At 44.1% G+C, this 16,759-nt stretch overlaps 1 protein-coding gene across 2 annotated transcripts in view; it reads right to left on the minus strand.

Annotated features, from left to right (window-relative positions):
• LOC6546372 (DNA N6-methyl adenine demethylase) overlaps positions 1–16,759 on the minus strand; it is an 85,256-nt gene that overhangs the window by 61,664 nt on the left and 6,833 nt on the right. For both annotated transcript variants that reach the window (XM_026977278.1, XM_015157980.2), the window contains exons 3-4: positions 15,423–15,440; positions 2,694–2,831 (exon numbers count right to left, since the gene is read on the minus strand). In XM_026977278.1, coding sequence (XP_026833079.1) covers positions 2,694–2,831; positions 15,423–15,440 — 156 coding nt within the window. The remainder of the gene's footprint in view (positions 1–2,693; positions 2,832–15,422; positions 15,441–16,759) is intronic.

The following is a 16,759-nucleotide window of genomic DNA, read 5'->3' on the forward strand; positions in this document are numbered from 1 at the left end:
AACCAATCTAGAATTTATTACAAATGTACGAGTATACTACGTTTCGTAACACTTGTAAGATATGATACTGTGATATCTTCGATAACTATTTTTTAATTTAGAATTTTTGACCGAAAGGCTATCCACATTTTTCCGAGTGCAGACTGCGATGCCCAGGTCCGCGTTGCAGGCGTCAAAGCGTGCCGCCACAGGAGTTTCGTGGAGTGGAGTTTTTCGGGCAGGAGCGCACTGGCCCCGACCATGGAAATGTTGCAGCTTTCCGGGCTCGTCCTTGGCCAAATCCCAAATCCCAGGCCCGTGTGCCGTCAATGGATTTGCCTTTGCCGCTGCCTCTATTACTCTTCTTTTTTTTCATTTGTCCTATCGCACGGTGAAAGGTCGCGAGTGGAATGGAGGATTTCCTGGCAAATGCAACGCGACCTGAATTCGGGGGCAACAGCAAAGAGAAAAATGAAGTAGTGGCCGTAGCCGCGTTTCTGTTTCTGTGTCCGTGTCACTGGGCCACCAAAACTTCACTTCACTTTCCCCCTTTGGAAAATTTTGCGAAGGAAAACTTCGCAAGTGTTGCAATCGGCGAGGGAAAATCAAGAGGCAAAGACAGAGGGCTGACGCAAAACTTGAGCAAATTTCTAGTGTTTTTCCCCCCGTCACTGCAGCTTGGAAAATGCGCAGGCAAAGGACCAGGACAACCTGTTGCCGTCTAGCTGATTTTATGGCCAGCGGTGCCACACGTGATTCACATCCAGCTGGATGGGGATGTCTGGTTGGGTTTTTATGTGTGCCACCACGGGGAGTCTCCAAGTAGCAGTCGCAGTCTCAGGCGCTGTGACGACATAATCAACGCTCCATTGGAGGATACTCGCCTCCAGACGCAGCTGTTGCCACAAGCCACTTGCCAAACAAATCGTTGGCTTAGACGAATGGCAAGGGGATGACACTCCACTCCACTCCACTCCACATAAAGTGACGTGAGTGATGAGCCAGAAGGAGGAGAGCTGCTGCCACACGGGTAACTCGGTGGTTGGAAGAAGATGTAATCATGAATGAAACTCATTACGGAGTCACAAGCTTAAAAAGTGCGAGGAAGTCGTTAGGAATGTGTTATTAAATTGAGATGAGTTACCTTGCAAGTGTCTTATTGTCGCAAAGTTGGTAAAGTTACAACGAAGCTGTCAGTAAAATATACATGTATCGTACTATATCTGCTACTACGTGCATATCGATGGTTCCTAGAAATCTGAGAAAGCCTTATCATTTTCCTGTGAATATGATTACCATCACTGTCTCCAGTGGTATCCCTCATTTAAATGCCCCTGCAACCAAACCACAAGCCCGTTGTGACAGCCACTCACTGTATTACGTAACATTCATTGACTGTATTAGCTTGTGTCATGTTTTTACGACGTTCCCGACCTTGAAATCGCAACGACATGGGAGGACTGACGCCGAGGACTGTTGCGTGAGCTGCTGAAAGGGAAATCCCCTGTCCCATCAAAGGTCAAAGTCACTGGCAGTGGCAGTGGCAGTGGCAGCCAGTGGCGCTTTCCCGGGTTTACCCCAAGAAAGGCAAAGTCAGTGAGTCCCCAGTCCCGTGGAGAGTTTCCCAGCGCAACGGATGCGGAGATGGGAAAAAGGCAAGAGAGACCCAGACCCAGACCAAGACCCAGACCCAGACCCCAACCCAGACCCTTGTCGTGGCAACAATAAGTAGCTGGGTAGCTATCCTCTGGGCTGCGGGCCCTCGGCTCTGGGCTGTTGGCTGTTGGCTCCTGGGTCTTTTGCCTCTGGTTTCTGGCTGCTACGTGCGGCTTGTGGCTGCCACATCCACATCCACATCCACAATAGCACAAGTGGCACAAGCCCGCCGTTGAGCAAGTCAACACGGCGGCACAACTTTGTCTGCCCCGTTCGCCGGCTGTTATTTTTTCCTTTCGTTCTACTGCCAGGTTTTTATGGTGGTGACCCCCAGCTACGTGCGGTTGGTGGCCTGCGGCGGAGATTATGTCTGGGATGTCTGCGATGTCGGGATGTCTGGGATGTCGGGATGTCGGGGATTCTCTGCTGCCGGTGCCGTGGCTGGGTACGCCACTTTGACTGGATCTGGGACTGGGACTGGGATTGGCTTTCGGGGAAGCCGACCGACCTGGATAGCTATGACTACGCTGCACTCAGAACAATTCTCTTATTTGAAGTATTTGACTTTGCAAAGTCACGTGTTTCTTAAATGTACTATTTAAAATGTGGTATAGTAATACCTTGCAGGGTAAGTAGTAAAGTAGAAATCCCATTCAGTAATATAAAACCGAAAATGGACAGAAAATTGATTTGGACCTCTATATAAAGCAGAGTACTCTTTTCTCCCAGTGCATTGGCCTGAACAAACAAGGCAAGTGGCGACGGGCGTGATGACGTGGAAAACGTTGTTGCGGCATGCCGTTAAAAAAGTCTGGTGGTCCGAGAAGGGGTCAGGGTATCTGGGTATGTGGGATCTGGGATCTGGGGCTTGCCGTTCGGGGTCTCGATGTGGATGAGGGTCTGGCTCGGAGTATGGGGAATGGGCCTGGGCAATCCCTCGACCGCAGACAGTCTGTCTGCCAGTGTCGTCGCGTGACTTAATTAGCTCCCATGAATAAAATGCGGCTGGGTAGGCAATGCCTTCGGTTTGGCAATAAAGTCAAAGTGACGTCACTTACCCCAGTTGTTGGTGTTCCATTGCCGGCGGCGATACCTGTGGCGTTAACCGAACTATTTCCGGAACCAGACGACTTTCCCTTGCCGCGGCCGCGTTTCGAATCGGGTCGAACGGGCTGACCATCGGCGCCGAACACGATCTGAAAGAAAAAGGGTATTTGAATTTATTTATAATGTATTTTAGAGTCACTATCTAATAGTTAATGTATTCCAAGCTGTCAGGATGGCTGTATACGTGTAGCTCTATTTTTCCACATTTACCGCAAACATAAATATTTTGAAAATCGACTCGAATATATTTACCTAGTGTACTTATATTATTTCAATGAGGTATTCCACATACGATTGAAAATGAGTAAGGATATATATATAAATCTAGATATGCGGAGTAAACTATTTGGACACAAACCAAACTTGGCTTTGCCTTTCACCCGGTAGAGGGCGCCACTGCTGTCGAGTCATTTTACATTTACGTGAACGACCATCTGGCGGCAAAGCTTGGAACTCTTTATGTAGTTTAAGGCGACGGCTAGATGGCGCTCCATGTAAAATGAATGTAGAATTGCCAAAGGCTTATAAATTAATTCCATGCAATTTCAATAAGAAATGCTTAATTGAAGGTTTTAAGAATAACACAATAATTAACACAAGTACATAATTAATTTTTAAGACTATATGAGAGTAGCATAAAAACTCAGGCCTTTGGCATATCGTCTTTTCGTATTGGAGTAATTTAGCTTCTAGAAATCATAAGTTTTGTGAGGGTATCAAGATTAGCAGTAATTAACAGATAACGAAAAGGGAAATGAATCAGCCGTAACTTTTCTTGAAAATCGATGAAATTAAAATAGCCTTACCTGTCTATGAAATCGTTTCCATTAATTGATTCCTACAAAACAGGAACTGCGTACATTGAATCCCAAGAATATATTTTCTTCACTCACAGGCGCAAAACTACGCATTTGAATAATGACATTGAGCCACAGAGGAAACTGGCTGCCAAATTAAATTACTTAAGAGTACAAGGAAACATATGGAAATCGAAACCATAGATAATTCCAATAGGCATGAAGCAGGCTGCAAGTAAACCGCCTGTTGGACCAAATTCCGAATCTATTTCCGGCGCAGGGTCATAAATATCAGAGCCGTGGAAAAAAGAGCCTGAGACGCGATCGGGTCTCAGAAGAACCATTAGGCAAAGTGCTGGGAAAGCGGAGAACCGAACGGTAAAGTTGGAAAACTAAAATTGAAAATGTAAATGATGGATGCACATTTGAGTGTGTGCGCAGGCGTGCCCAGCTCCACATTGCTACCAAAATAGATCGACGAGGGCCACGGGAAGCGGCGGGGCCGACATATGGATCCAAATCGGATCCAGACAGCTTCGCAGGAGAGCCTGCGGAATGCCCTTGTCTGAGTCTTTTCGGTGGCTGATTGACAGCCGCTGCATCTTAACGGTAAGTAAGCGACGCCATCACAGACACTGGAAGAAAATTTGGGAGCGTGCTCTAGCTTGGGCTTCTTCCCATGTAAAAACTTAGACAGGAGTATTGAAAATGCAGTTAAAAGCGTATGTTCATCTCATCGTCTTTGATAATTGTTCTATAGCAACTAAGATGGCATTTTTCTCAGTGACCTCTTTCCTCCCCAAGCCAACCCCAAGCGCTATATGTACACCACGGCCATCTCAATCGCCAAGCTGCATTTACATTGTTGGCACGCGCAGGCGCGCACACATGTTGCAAGAACGTCAACCTTTTGGGGGCGATCAGTGCACTGGGAACTGGGAACTGGGAACGGGAGTCTGGAATCGGGGATCCGGGGAACTGGGAACGAAATGCGTCTGCGTACAGGGCTCTTTTCAATTTTAGCAGCAGTTGTCATTTCGGAAGCAATTATTTTAATGCACAGCCAAAGTAAGAGTCACACAGTCGCAGTTGAGAGCGTGCCAGTTGCAGCCCCCCAATGATGAAAAGACTGCCACAAGATTGGAAATGGAAGATGGAAGATGGAGACTGGATGTCACTGGGACTGGGGATTGCTGTGGAGTCTGGTATCTGGTATCTGGGATTACTGCGAGTTGGGGTTGCACTCGGTGGCGTCTAAATTTAGTTGCTGCCTTCGGGCGTTGTTGAGGTGTTTTCGGGTGAAACCGATACGACAAAGTTACGTAGAGTGTGGAATCGGTACAGTTGCGCACGGCACGAATAAGTATTTCGAGTTTAAAGTGGAGGAAAATACTTTAGAGGTGAATCTGAACGATTCCCAAAGTGGAAATCCACTTTACACGTTGTACTTAAGACTTATGTTTTGTAGAGCTCACGTACATCTTAAGACCATGGTTTTTAGTGGATTGCTTAAAGAATTATACTTCGGAAACTTAGATTTTTTGCATCAGAACAATAAGTCTTTCGAAGGGGTTAAATTAGCTTATAAATCATTTTGAATAATCATCCTTGACTTAATTGGTGAGAAAAAGGAAAATGTCCAAGTGATTACAAACTTGTTAATAAAGAACACAAAACAGATTTGCAACACACAATATCATCAGCACATTTACTAATAACATTAAGTCAATAAAATCGGCGCCAATCAAGCCATTCAATCTTCCCACCAAAGCTGGATGAATGTATACAATCGACAATCGACTTTAAGAAGCCCCAAAAAGGCCGTAAAAACAAGGCCAACGACCTGCAGAAATAGGGCCAAAAGTAGGCAACCCAGAAAGCACACAAGGAATCGTAAAAAAATGAAACAGCCCTGCAGACGAAGAAAGAAAAACACATGCATAAAATCCTGAGATGAAAGCTTCGTCATTTCCTCGCCAACAAAAAATCGATGACAGTTTATGAGCCTCGAAAAAGAAACCTTCTTTAAATCAATTTTTTCATAGCTTCCTGTTGAAAGGTTCCTGGAGCCTGCCCTTTTCAATTAAGTGCAGTGTGTGTTTTTTGTTGTGCCGACTTTATTAGCGCCAACAATGGGAAAACACAAAACGCATGTCGACTTAATTGGGGCTATTAGTTTTTATTAAACGGAAGGCAGGTGGCAGCTGCTGCGCTGCCATAATGAGCCGCTCAAAAAGCCCGCCGGTGATTCGCTTGTACAGTGGACAAACGGGGGGCGGGGTTCTGCTCCTGGGGCTCTCGTAACGACGGGAGCCGAGCAACAGGTAGCCCCCATTTCGAATTTGAGTTAACCGCAGAATGGGCCACACGCACACCGCACAAATGGGCCAAAAGGCGAGCACTGACCTAGGCCAATTGGGTTTGTGGTAGGATCCGGATCCCAGCCACATCGGAAAAGCCGGCGGGGAGGGCTCGCTTTTTATGACACAATTTTTTTTGGGGGCGAAGCCACTGGAGTATAACCACAACAACAACAGCAACCCCTCGGCATTTCCTACCCCTCCTAATGAGCCATAAAAAGTTTGGTTTATGTGTGCGCCAGAGTTTTGGCAACCCTTCGTGCGGGCTGAAGTATTGTAAAGCTCCTACATCGCCCCACTCAAGAGCTCCAATTTGGGCTGACACTGCGGGAAATAGGCGGCAATGAAATATAGTTCCCTTGATTCCCTATCAGCAGGGCATCTTAGCTTCACAGCAAGCATTAAGAAACAACCTTTATTGTTGGTAAAGTACCTAAAATAAATTCTTTATCTGCAGTGGAATGTTTTCATTCGACCTGAGGTCACCTGAATATTCAGAGCAAGCCAAAAGTTAGAGTGGCACACCCTAATCCCAATTCCCAATTCCCAGCCTTGACCTGTGTCAAACTAAAGCCTTAATTACTTCCGCGCCAAGGACAACCCTTTTTTGGGAGAAGTCAGCCTCCGGGAAGCGACATCGATTTTCGTAGGCAAAGCATTTCAAGGTTGTCGCACCCAGAAACCCCTAACATTCGCCACCTTGAGCCCTGTTTATTTTGATTATCACTTTCGTGGGGGAGGCGAGAGCTTCCTGATTAGCCCGGCGTCCTTGAAGTCGGCCGCAAATTGTGTCTGGAGAAATCCTGGACGAGGACGACGATGCGGACGAGGACGGGCCGACGATGATGATGATTCACCAGGGCCAAGGCCTGTTGGATTTGCTTTTTATGGCTTATATCCCATTTTGATTGCGGCTGTCAGACTTTTCTCTTTCTCTTCTGGTTTTTCGGGGGTTGACTTCCTGCATATACACGTCCATATACTCGTACATTTGTACTTTTGGACGAGGGTGAGTTTCGTTTCATTTGGCATTGTAATTGCAGCCACCCCTATATGTATTATGTATCTGGATAGCCGCATACATACCTACATAGCTGCTTTCTCTGGGGGGCGAGATGCGTCATCCGACGATTTGTTACACGTAATTTAGATGCGAAATTTTCAATGTCAACCTTCCCCTGTCCACGACTTCGGTGTGCGCCCCCTTGAGATGTAACCGTTTTGATATGTGCTAAAAAGCTCACTTCACAAATTTATCAAGGTCAAGTTCAGCAGGGGGAGCGCTCATTGTTTGTTGGGGTAGCGTAAAAAGCGGAAAAAGCGGAAAAGCATCAGCCAAAGTCACAGGCCACAAAATGAGTGATAAAAGGGGTAAAGCACAACAAAGGGCATTCGGTTGCCTTGTGACACAATTCGAGGGTCTGGCTCTGGATGGGTTTGGGTTCATTATGACCGCCAAGATGGGGGAGCCAGCATCGGAATCTCCGTGTTAATTGAGCGGCTTATGCCAATGCAAAGCAATTGAAGTGCGAAACAATCGTGCCAAGGTGAAGCCAGAATTCAAAGGGAATTCTGGAGTGCAGGGATAAAGGAACTGAGTTTCAGATCTATTATGAACATATCTGTGGGATTTATTGACTCCTTCTCTGGTTATTAAGCCCCTGCTATAGGTTTGAACTATTGCACATAAAATAGCTTAGGTAAACCATGTTCACATCAATTACAAAACTTAATAAACACAGAGCGACATATAAATACTAATTACCAGGCGCTTGTTATTAAAATTGAAAACTTTCCCAATCAAGCGGACCACCTCGCTGCCCAATAATCAAGGACAGCTGTGCCATTTGGCGAATATACCCAGGAGAGCAAAAGGACAAAAGAACCGAACTTAATTAGTTATATTCGAATTGGTTGGGATTGCAGATGCGTGCTAATGAAAGTGCATTAGCAGTGGGACCTGGACTTGGTGGCAGGACTAGCCAAGGATAATGGACTGTGGATACTGCCGAAGGCTAGTACTCCCACTGAAAGTGAGCAAAGCGAGGCGGGCGAGCAGAAAAGAATTAATTTGAAATTCCATTTCGTAGATTTAATTGAGTTGAAATCAAATTAAAAGCAATTTATTTTCAACCCTCATTGCGAATTTTTTCCTTCTCGCCCTTTTCGATGTTCCACGCACACGCACGCACTATCTTGCCACACTCCACCCACTCTGTACTTCGCCATGCCATTCTCCATTCTCCATTCTCTATTCTCTAGTCACTCTGCTCCTTTTTTCTCAGTTTTCCCAGCGTTTCTGGTATTTTCCAAAAGTGCGTGGTCCACTGACAAGGAGTGGGGTGAAAAAGGAAAAAATGCTGGCTCGTTTTTGGGGTTGCAAAAATTTCAGCGCCTGCATTGCCAGAGGAAAATCGATAAAAATGTGCCGCTGCTGTGTGCAGAACGCGAATTCATCCTCCATCCTGGTAAAAAAGGATATACGAGAGGGCCTCATCGTTTTATCCTACTGCTGATTGCACTTCTCGGCGGTCCCTGTGATATGGCATTAATTTTTAATTCGTCGCATGAAATCCAAAAATGATTTATGCTCAGCTCGAAGCGCAAATTAAAAAGCCATTCCCATTGCATATTCAAATAGCAGAGAGTAAAATGCAAAAAAAAGTGCGGGCTAGAAACTTTTCGCGACCACTGTGGACCAAACAAGAAATGCAAATAATGCATTTCGAGTTGACAGCGTCCAAGTGAGTAGGTGGGGGCGGCGGCTGATGAGGGGGCGTGGCACAGCGCTTCAAATTGCATTTGATAGAGCCACAGAACTCGGTTCGCGTTTCCCTTAGCCACCACCCACAAAAGACTGACCATTAACATGCATTAAACGGAAGTAAAGAGCTTTGCACAACCGAATGACTAAATACTCTGAGTTCCAGATAATTAGTAAACAAAAAACAGAATTATTAACAAGTCAGTATTATCTATGTACACTATCTATATGCAGAATGAATAAATTTATCCCTAATGGCTGACGCCACCTGCCAATCGAATGATAGAATTTATGGACTCCGTGGGCTTCGTCCAGGGCATATAAATTGAAAATAAAATTCAACTGCGCGTTGGCAGCAGAAATGTTGTTTAATTTGGCAGCAGCAGCAAAGTTTCGCAGCAGCAGCAGTGGCAGCAGTGGCAGCAGTGGCAGCTGCAGTAAAAGTGGCTTTTGTACGTGCAATGACCTACCAACACATAAAAAATGCAACGCGAAGGCACGAATCGCGCGCTAAAATATGCAAAGAACGATGAGGACGAGGACGAGGATGAGGATGCAGGAGTGCGAGGATGTTAGGATGCCAGGATGCCAGGATGGCAGTGCCAAAGATGTTGCCTTTGCTTTCGCAGGCCCCAAGGCAAAAGTTTCCCAGCAGCTCTATTTGCAAGGACAAACTTGGGGTCCGGGGTCCTGCTGCTGGTGCTTGGTCCTTGGTCCTTGGGCTCCAACTTCAATAATAGTCAAGTGCAGTGAAGCGTTTTGCCAACTGCAAAGGTCCTGGCTGCTGGCTGCTCCGGGTCCTGCTTCCCACTTCTGTGAGATGAAATCAAAGCCCAGCTTCCACCATTTTATTTGGCATTTTCTTCACTTTTTCTTTTTCTCAGCGCTTTCTCTCCACCTATTTTTTTTATATCCTGCAACATCCTTTTGGCCAACACGCATTTCCCCCTGTTCGCTCTTTCGCCACTGCCACTGCCACTTTCCCAATGTGTGAGAGTGTGTGCGAACTTTGCATTTACCCTTGGCAAGGACTTTTGCAGCGAGTGGAAAGCCAGCGAAAGCAAAAAGTTTTATTTGCACAGTTTTCTTTTTCTTAAACTTTTGTTGTGAAAATCACCACCCCCCGCGCCCCCCCAGCCCGTCGTCAGAAACTGCCAGCTTGCAATTTGCTCAAACAAGTCTAAAAATATATGTGTATGTACGTGCTTATGTACCATCTATGTACACGCTATGTACTATATGTATGTGTATGCTGTTCGACAAAAGCTGCCGCAAACGGGGGAAAATTGTAGCATGCTTTTGAGCGCTCGCTTAGAAAATTTCCTCCACTTGCCAGCTAAAACGAGGGAAAATGGAAAATTTTTATAATTAACAGCGACAAAGTAGCACAGCAGATGCAGATGCAGATGCAGATGCATCGCAGCATCTCAAACATGGCAAACATGGCAAACATCGGCTGTTTATCAGATGGGGCAAGATGCCAACGAAGGCTATGGTAATTTTTCTATATTTTCCTTCTTTTTTCCTTTTGCTTTTCCCTCCTCCGCTTCTTTTTCCCGGCAGATTTTCCTTTTTGGGGTGCCAGCCGAAGCAAGACTTCTGGTTTTTCCCCTATTTTCCACTGCGGGCGGCCTGTGAAATGCAAATATTTATACCAACTACTTGAAAACGCTGGGGAAGAATGGCAAGTGCCTCACGCGCAAAAGTGCGTCATCCTGGGCCACAGTGAATATCAATTAAGTGCAATTCGGCTTCTCGTCCCTTCGCTGAGTCAAAAGAGCAAAGACTTGGGCCCAAATTAGCCGGCTTTCGAAGGGTTCACGCCGCTTTGATCTGCGTTTGATGTAAGGATTGTGGAGTGGCTCACTTGGAAAAGGTCCTCGAATCGACAACGCTTCTGGCCAAGTGTTAATCGAAGGAGAGTGGCTAATATTTATTGGCTACAACTAAACATGAACGACTAAACTGCTTATTGAAAGTCAGATTGATTTTAGTTTTCGCAGCTACTGCAAGGACATTAACGTGCCTCCCGTTCACCTTATCACTTGTTTACTGTAGTGCCGCTGGGGTTATGCTCTGAAGATTTGCAGAGAGGAGCGAAAGGTGAGGAGTCCAGGGAGTTGAGCCAAGAAGCCATTGCAGTGCGTTCCTTTCTTCCAGTTTTCTGCAGCCCTTTGCTGTTCTAGCTGGTGTTGCTGTTGTTGCCGTTGTGTTGTTGTGTTGTTGTTGTGCACGCAATGTGCGTAGGGAGAAAGCTTGAAAGGCGCTCGAGAAACTGGAGAAAGTGCCGAGTGGGAAGATGGCGGCGGTGATGTAGGTGATGTATGTGGGCCTGTATTTGTGTATTTGCACATGTACCGCTCGCTGTAGCTGCTGTGTGCGTGCTGAGTTTGTTATTCTCCCTCTGCTCGAGCTTCCTCTTATTTAGCCTCATCCTCCGGTTTTTCCTTTCTTTTTTTTATATTCAAAAACCGTGGGTGGGTGGGTGTGTGCGTGCATATTTATGCGTATTTGTTTGCATAGCTGATGATGTGCCAGCAGCAACAGCAACAAGAATACTTTGTGAGTGCGTGCCAGCCGCATTTCCCCGTGGATCCACCCCGTACTTAACCCCCGGTTAAGTCCTGCTGTTAACCCCCTCCTAATCTGCACTCCTAATATCCTTTGGGGCGCCATTGCAATTAGAAAACTTGCATCGCAACTTTTTTGCGCGAACAGCTTGTAATGCAATGCGCTAAATTGTTTGATATCACACCAACATGCGCACACTGCTAAATGCTAAGTGCAAAGTCCTGCTCAGAAGTTTAAGTCCTGCACAGGCAGAAAAGGATAACACATCACTTATCTTTTCTGATGTGAAAATTAATCCAAGGAACTGGAAATACCAGCCTGCTATTCACGATAGATTACCAAGCTACCATTACCTAAGCCCTAAGACCATCTTGTTTATTAAATGGTGCATTTTTACTGTTGCAAATATTATTAATCACAATATTTAGCCTTCATTGATTTTCCTTCGGAGTTTACCACAATATTTTCCAGTGCTCTTTACAACTGCCAGCTACGTGCTGTGAAATTTTTGCAGCGCATTCATGTTGCACGTACGCCTCATTGTTGTTGCCGCTGATTCTGTGGAGTTTTTACTTTATTTTATTTGTTGTTGTTTGGTTTGAAAAAAACATTTCTTTAATTCTTTCTTTTGCGTTTCCTTCGCTCGCTGGTGTCTTGACTGCAAACCACCCCCACGTTAGGGGATGTTTATGCGCGGCAGGACTTTCGTACTTTGGCAAATGACTTGACTTTGGTCAGAGAAGTGAGACCAACTTTTAGTTGTTGGCAGAGTCGGGCGAAAAAACCTGAAATTAAATTGATTTTTTCGTTCCTCTTTTGCAGCAGGAAAGGCAGTCGAGCGAAAACGGACAAATACATATAATCCCCGGCAACTCTTTCAGTTCTCGACAACATAACAATTTATTGTTTCAATTATATTTTCAATTTGCGCCGACAAACAAAAGTCCGCCAAATGCAAAAAAGGCTCTCAGCTATAAATAAAATAAATAGCAAACGAACTGAAATTTGTTTTCCACAACGCGGTGATGTTTTCCCCAGTTTTTTTTTGTTCGTGTTTGCCAGGTTTATGCGAAAAAATTGGGGGATATATCTGAAAGTTATTGAAAGTAAACATGATAAAATAAACTCCGCACAGAGCGACGTAAAAATTGTGTGCCACTTTTTCTCGTTGTAATGCCGGCGAAATTGTCTCAAATAATATTTAAAGAAAATTAAATTGAATTTACGGCGGTTCCTTGTTGTTTTTTTCCCGGGGGTGGTGGCAAACCCGAAAGGAGGAAGGAGCAAACAGAATGATAAGCAAAAATAATCAAAAATCGATTTGGAAAGTGCGTCCCTGTTCTGCTCACTTTTCCTCAGCTCCATGTTTTTGTTGTAACAATATGCCAGTGTTTTCCATTTCCCATTTGTTGTCAAAATGCAATCATTCCGTTTTCGTTTTTTTTTCTTTTGGTTGTTGTTGTTACAGCTTGATAGGCACTTTGTAAGCAAAGCACAACAAAAAAGAAGAAGCAAAAACAAGCAACAACTTTCTCCGGGAAACATTTGGAAATTGAAATTGTAAGGCAACGGGCTTTGGCCCTACGTTTTATACTCTCTGTGATTTCGTTTGATTCACTTGACTTAAACGGATTTGGCCAAAATAGGGAATTCAGCAGAAGGCAGGAAACGAAAAATTGGCAGGCAATGCAGGAAATGTAACATATTGAAATTCAAAAGTGGCAGAAAACGCGTCTCATATGTTTATGTTCACTGTTAATTTGAGCCTTTAAAATGTATTCAATTGGAAGCAAACGATTCGATCAAAACACGTGTGAACACATTTATAGCCGATACATTTTTATTTTAATTGCACACAGCAAGCCGTAATTATGTAATTATATTTAAATCCCTCGCCCCTGTCCTCCTGGCAACTTCAGGCCACATTTAGTGCCCCATTTAGTTGACTTTTCCACCATTATTCCACCATTCTGTGCCAAAGGCCGCCAGCAATTAGTAAGTTTTGTAACCTGCTGACCCTCTAAGCCATTACAGTTAAGTATTCTCGTTCAAATAGGCGTGTGTGTATCTGTGTGTGTATCTGTCCGCCTATGGCTGCATTTAACCCCTCGGAAACTGGACTAAATGACAACCGTTTCCTCCGACTCCTCCCCCGCCTCCGCCCCACACTTTTCCACATTTTCCTGCCGCATTTCACATTTCAGCTGGGGTGCGAATTTGCTTAGTTTGTCGCGCTGTTGGGAATAAGCTGTGAAAAGGGTCCGCCGCCGCCGACGACGACGACGACGACGAGTCGGTCAAGCTGAAAAATGCACTGCAATTGCACCTTGCACACAGATACACATGAACGGCAGTGCTGCACTGAGAGAGACCAGGGCGTACTTAGAAATAAAGTTGTAGGCAATGTTCTAAACGTTAGCTGAGAAGCAGCCCTCACTTATATGCTGGTATTTTTTACCAAGGAAGGGATTCATTTAGTTAATTTTATAATAATTATATTTATAAAAGCATGCGCATTTCTGGAAGTGCAAGTATAACCCCTTTTTGGCCATGCATCGCTGATATTTAAATTGAGCCAACGGGCAGTGAAAAACTTCTGAGGGGGCCGGCATCGGGTGGAATGCACTTCAAAAATAGAAAAAAGGGTTCCGTGGGTACCACGCTTCTAGGACTCTGCATGTGCATGGATATCCTTGATCCATTTGAGCTCTAACTGAGTGCTTTCTGTGCAGCGGTCCTGCCATTTTCCCAACCGGTTGCTGTGGCAATTAGCGCCACAGTTCGGTGTCTCGCTTTGTTGTTTGTTTATTAATAAACAATAACAGCCAACAAATTGCTTAATTGCTGGATTGCACCTGCCCGCCCCAAGGATCTCAGCTTAATGCTTCACCAGCCAAGGACCTCATTACGGAATGGATATTTTGTGTCTCTCATTAAAAGAATGGACAGGTGGAGGGGACCAACTGATTTTGCACTCATTATCGGGGGAATAGAGGTGCAAGAGGACAGGCAATGCGGCACTTTTGTCCTTTAACTATAACAAGGATAAGTGCTCACAAAGTCCCTTCTTTTTCTCAGCCTTGTCCTTATGCAAATTGCCATCAAGTATACGCAGCGTGTTCCCTTCCATGCGTAATTATATAACATTAATTTGCATTTTTCGCTTCTTTCCGCTTGTCTGTGCTAGTGCAATCAATGCAAATGTTCTCGCTGCTGGGAACTTAACAAGGATGTGAACATTTATTTATTAAAATTTAACAACGCTTTACGATCAGCTCGCACATTTATATAAATCTGTGCAGCCCGGCCCGACTGATTGCCATCGGGCCGCAGCAGAACCACCACCAGAATCGCATTCAGAATCAGAGCCACCAGATCAACCCATCCAGCCCATCCATCCCATCATCCTCATCCACATGAGCGGCAAATCTGTTCCATAAATACAGCAACAAAAGCATTCAATTGCGCAGACTGCCGAACACTCACACACGGACAGAGTCAAGCATTTTATTATTTAATTTATGCGGAGACAACAGAACAAACAATTCTGCTGGTAAAAAAAGAGCACCGAAACAACCACACAATAGCTATCGGTACATAGATGAAAAGATACATTCGTATCTGCAGGGTAAACAATAGGCATACTGCAAAACAAAACAACCCAAAAAACTACTGAGAACCAAATCTGCAGAGCATAGATCAAATAATTGTGATAACAATACGGCTGAGGAGTTCTAAGAACTTGATTTTAATTACAGATCTAAATGGGATTGTTCCTACGCTTCAATAGCACCAATAATATATTATATTTTATTCAGTATATCAATTGTTCAACTATTTTCTCTCGCCCAGCTAAGAGAATAACTTTTTTGTACAGCTTATGAGCAGAACTAACTATCCCAATCGCATTTTTGATAATTTAAAAAAAAAAAAAAATTTTCAATTTTTTGTTTTTTTGGCAAGGGGTACCATCATCATTTTTTGTGAAAAATGCAAAAAAATGAAAATGTTTAGGCGTGAATACCACTGGATAGGAAATTTGATAGCGAATTCAACGAGATATGCCATTCCACTATTGGACCATTGCTTCGATTGTTACAGAAAAAATACCGATTTTTTTTTGTGTTTTAAAACTATTAAAAAATAATTACTTAATGCCCACTTAATAACATTAAAATGTATACGTACGGTTTTGGCTTTGGGTTCCTGAAAGAAAAAAAGATAGAAATGAAAATAAATCAACTGTAAATACAAATAAGCTGTGATGCATAAAATAATTAGCAATAATTACAAATTAAATAAATCCGTGCAGAGGGAGCTTGGCCAACAAAAATCACTCAATGCTGGGTAATAAAACCGCGTGTGTACTATGTATGTATGTACAGGGAAAATGGCACATAGCACAAGTGTATATAGACCGACTGGCGGGCTATCAAAAAATAAGCGCACTAATTGGCTGTCATGGCAGCAATTTGTTGCCCGAATAGCCTCACCAATAAGAACCCATTAAAATGAAAACAATGCACGTTTTAAATGATGGTGCTCAAAGTGTGATTTAAATTTTGGCAATTAAAGAACGCACGCATAAATCCCCACAAAGCCTAAGCTGCTTAAAATAAAATAATATACTCGTACACGAAAATCATTCATCAATGCCATTTTAATGGACGTGCGTGCATGTGTGTTTCCACAGCATGAGGCTTAAGTTCTGCTCCCAGGACTCTGTCCTGGCTTAGGATTCATATTCCTATTCCTATCCTGATTCCGATTCCGATTCCAATGCCAATTCCTATTCCTATTCCTATTCCATGGAGCACAATGCGAACAGATGTGCAGGCGAGCCAGTTCTGCAGATGGCCTACGAATAATAGTGTGTGGTGCTCCCTGCAACAGATGAATATGCAATCCTTCGAGGAGGAAATAAAACAACGGAAGCTGCCTGGAATTTTCAATAGGATTTGTGGCCCGGCGGCCGCAGGACACGAGCAGCAGACACAGTTGGAAATTATGATTTTTCTGGATTGATTTTAAAACAAAATAAATCGTAGGTTATCTTAATAAAAGGGAAATTGAGAATAGGATAGATCCAACATCGAATTGTCTATGCTGATATATCATATTTATGTTCGTAGACTTTAATTTAAGTTGATTCTTCATTTTCTGCTGTGTACCTGAGAGAAACCTAAAACAAAACTTTATCTGCCAGTTGAGTGCAGAGCAATGAACTCGAACTGAAACTGAAAAACCCAAACTCAAACCGAAATTTCGGGGGTAAGTCGACGGAGATGGGAGGCATGCCTGGCAGCATCTTTTGGGACTTATCGAATGACAAACGCACATATTGCTGCCTATATAGATTGAATGATTGAATCACTGGCGGACGACGAGGACTGGGATTTCTGGATTTCTGGAGCGGAAGAGCGGGCGGCAGTCGTGTGCCTGGCCACAAGCGACAATTAACCAAAAGACAACACATTTTTGGCCAACATATTTTTCCGTTTTTTGCCAAAAGCTGGGCCAGACAG

The sequence above is a fragment of the Drosophila erecta genome, unplaced genomic scaffold (genome assembly GCF_003286155.1).
Source record: "Drosophila erecta strain 14021-0224.00,06,07 unplaced genomic scaffold, DereRS2 tig00000021-arrow-pilon, whole genome shotgun sequence".
Taxonomy (NCBI): domain Eukaryota; kingdom Metazoa; phylum Arthropoda; class Insecta; order Diptera; family Drosophilidae; genus Drosophila; species Drosophila erecta.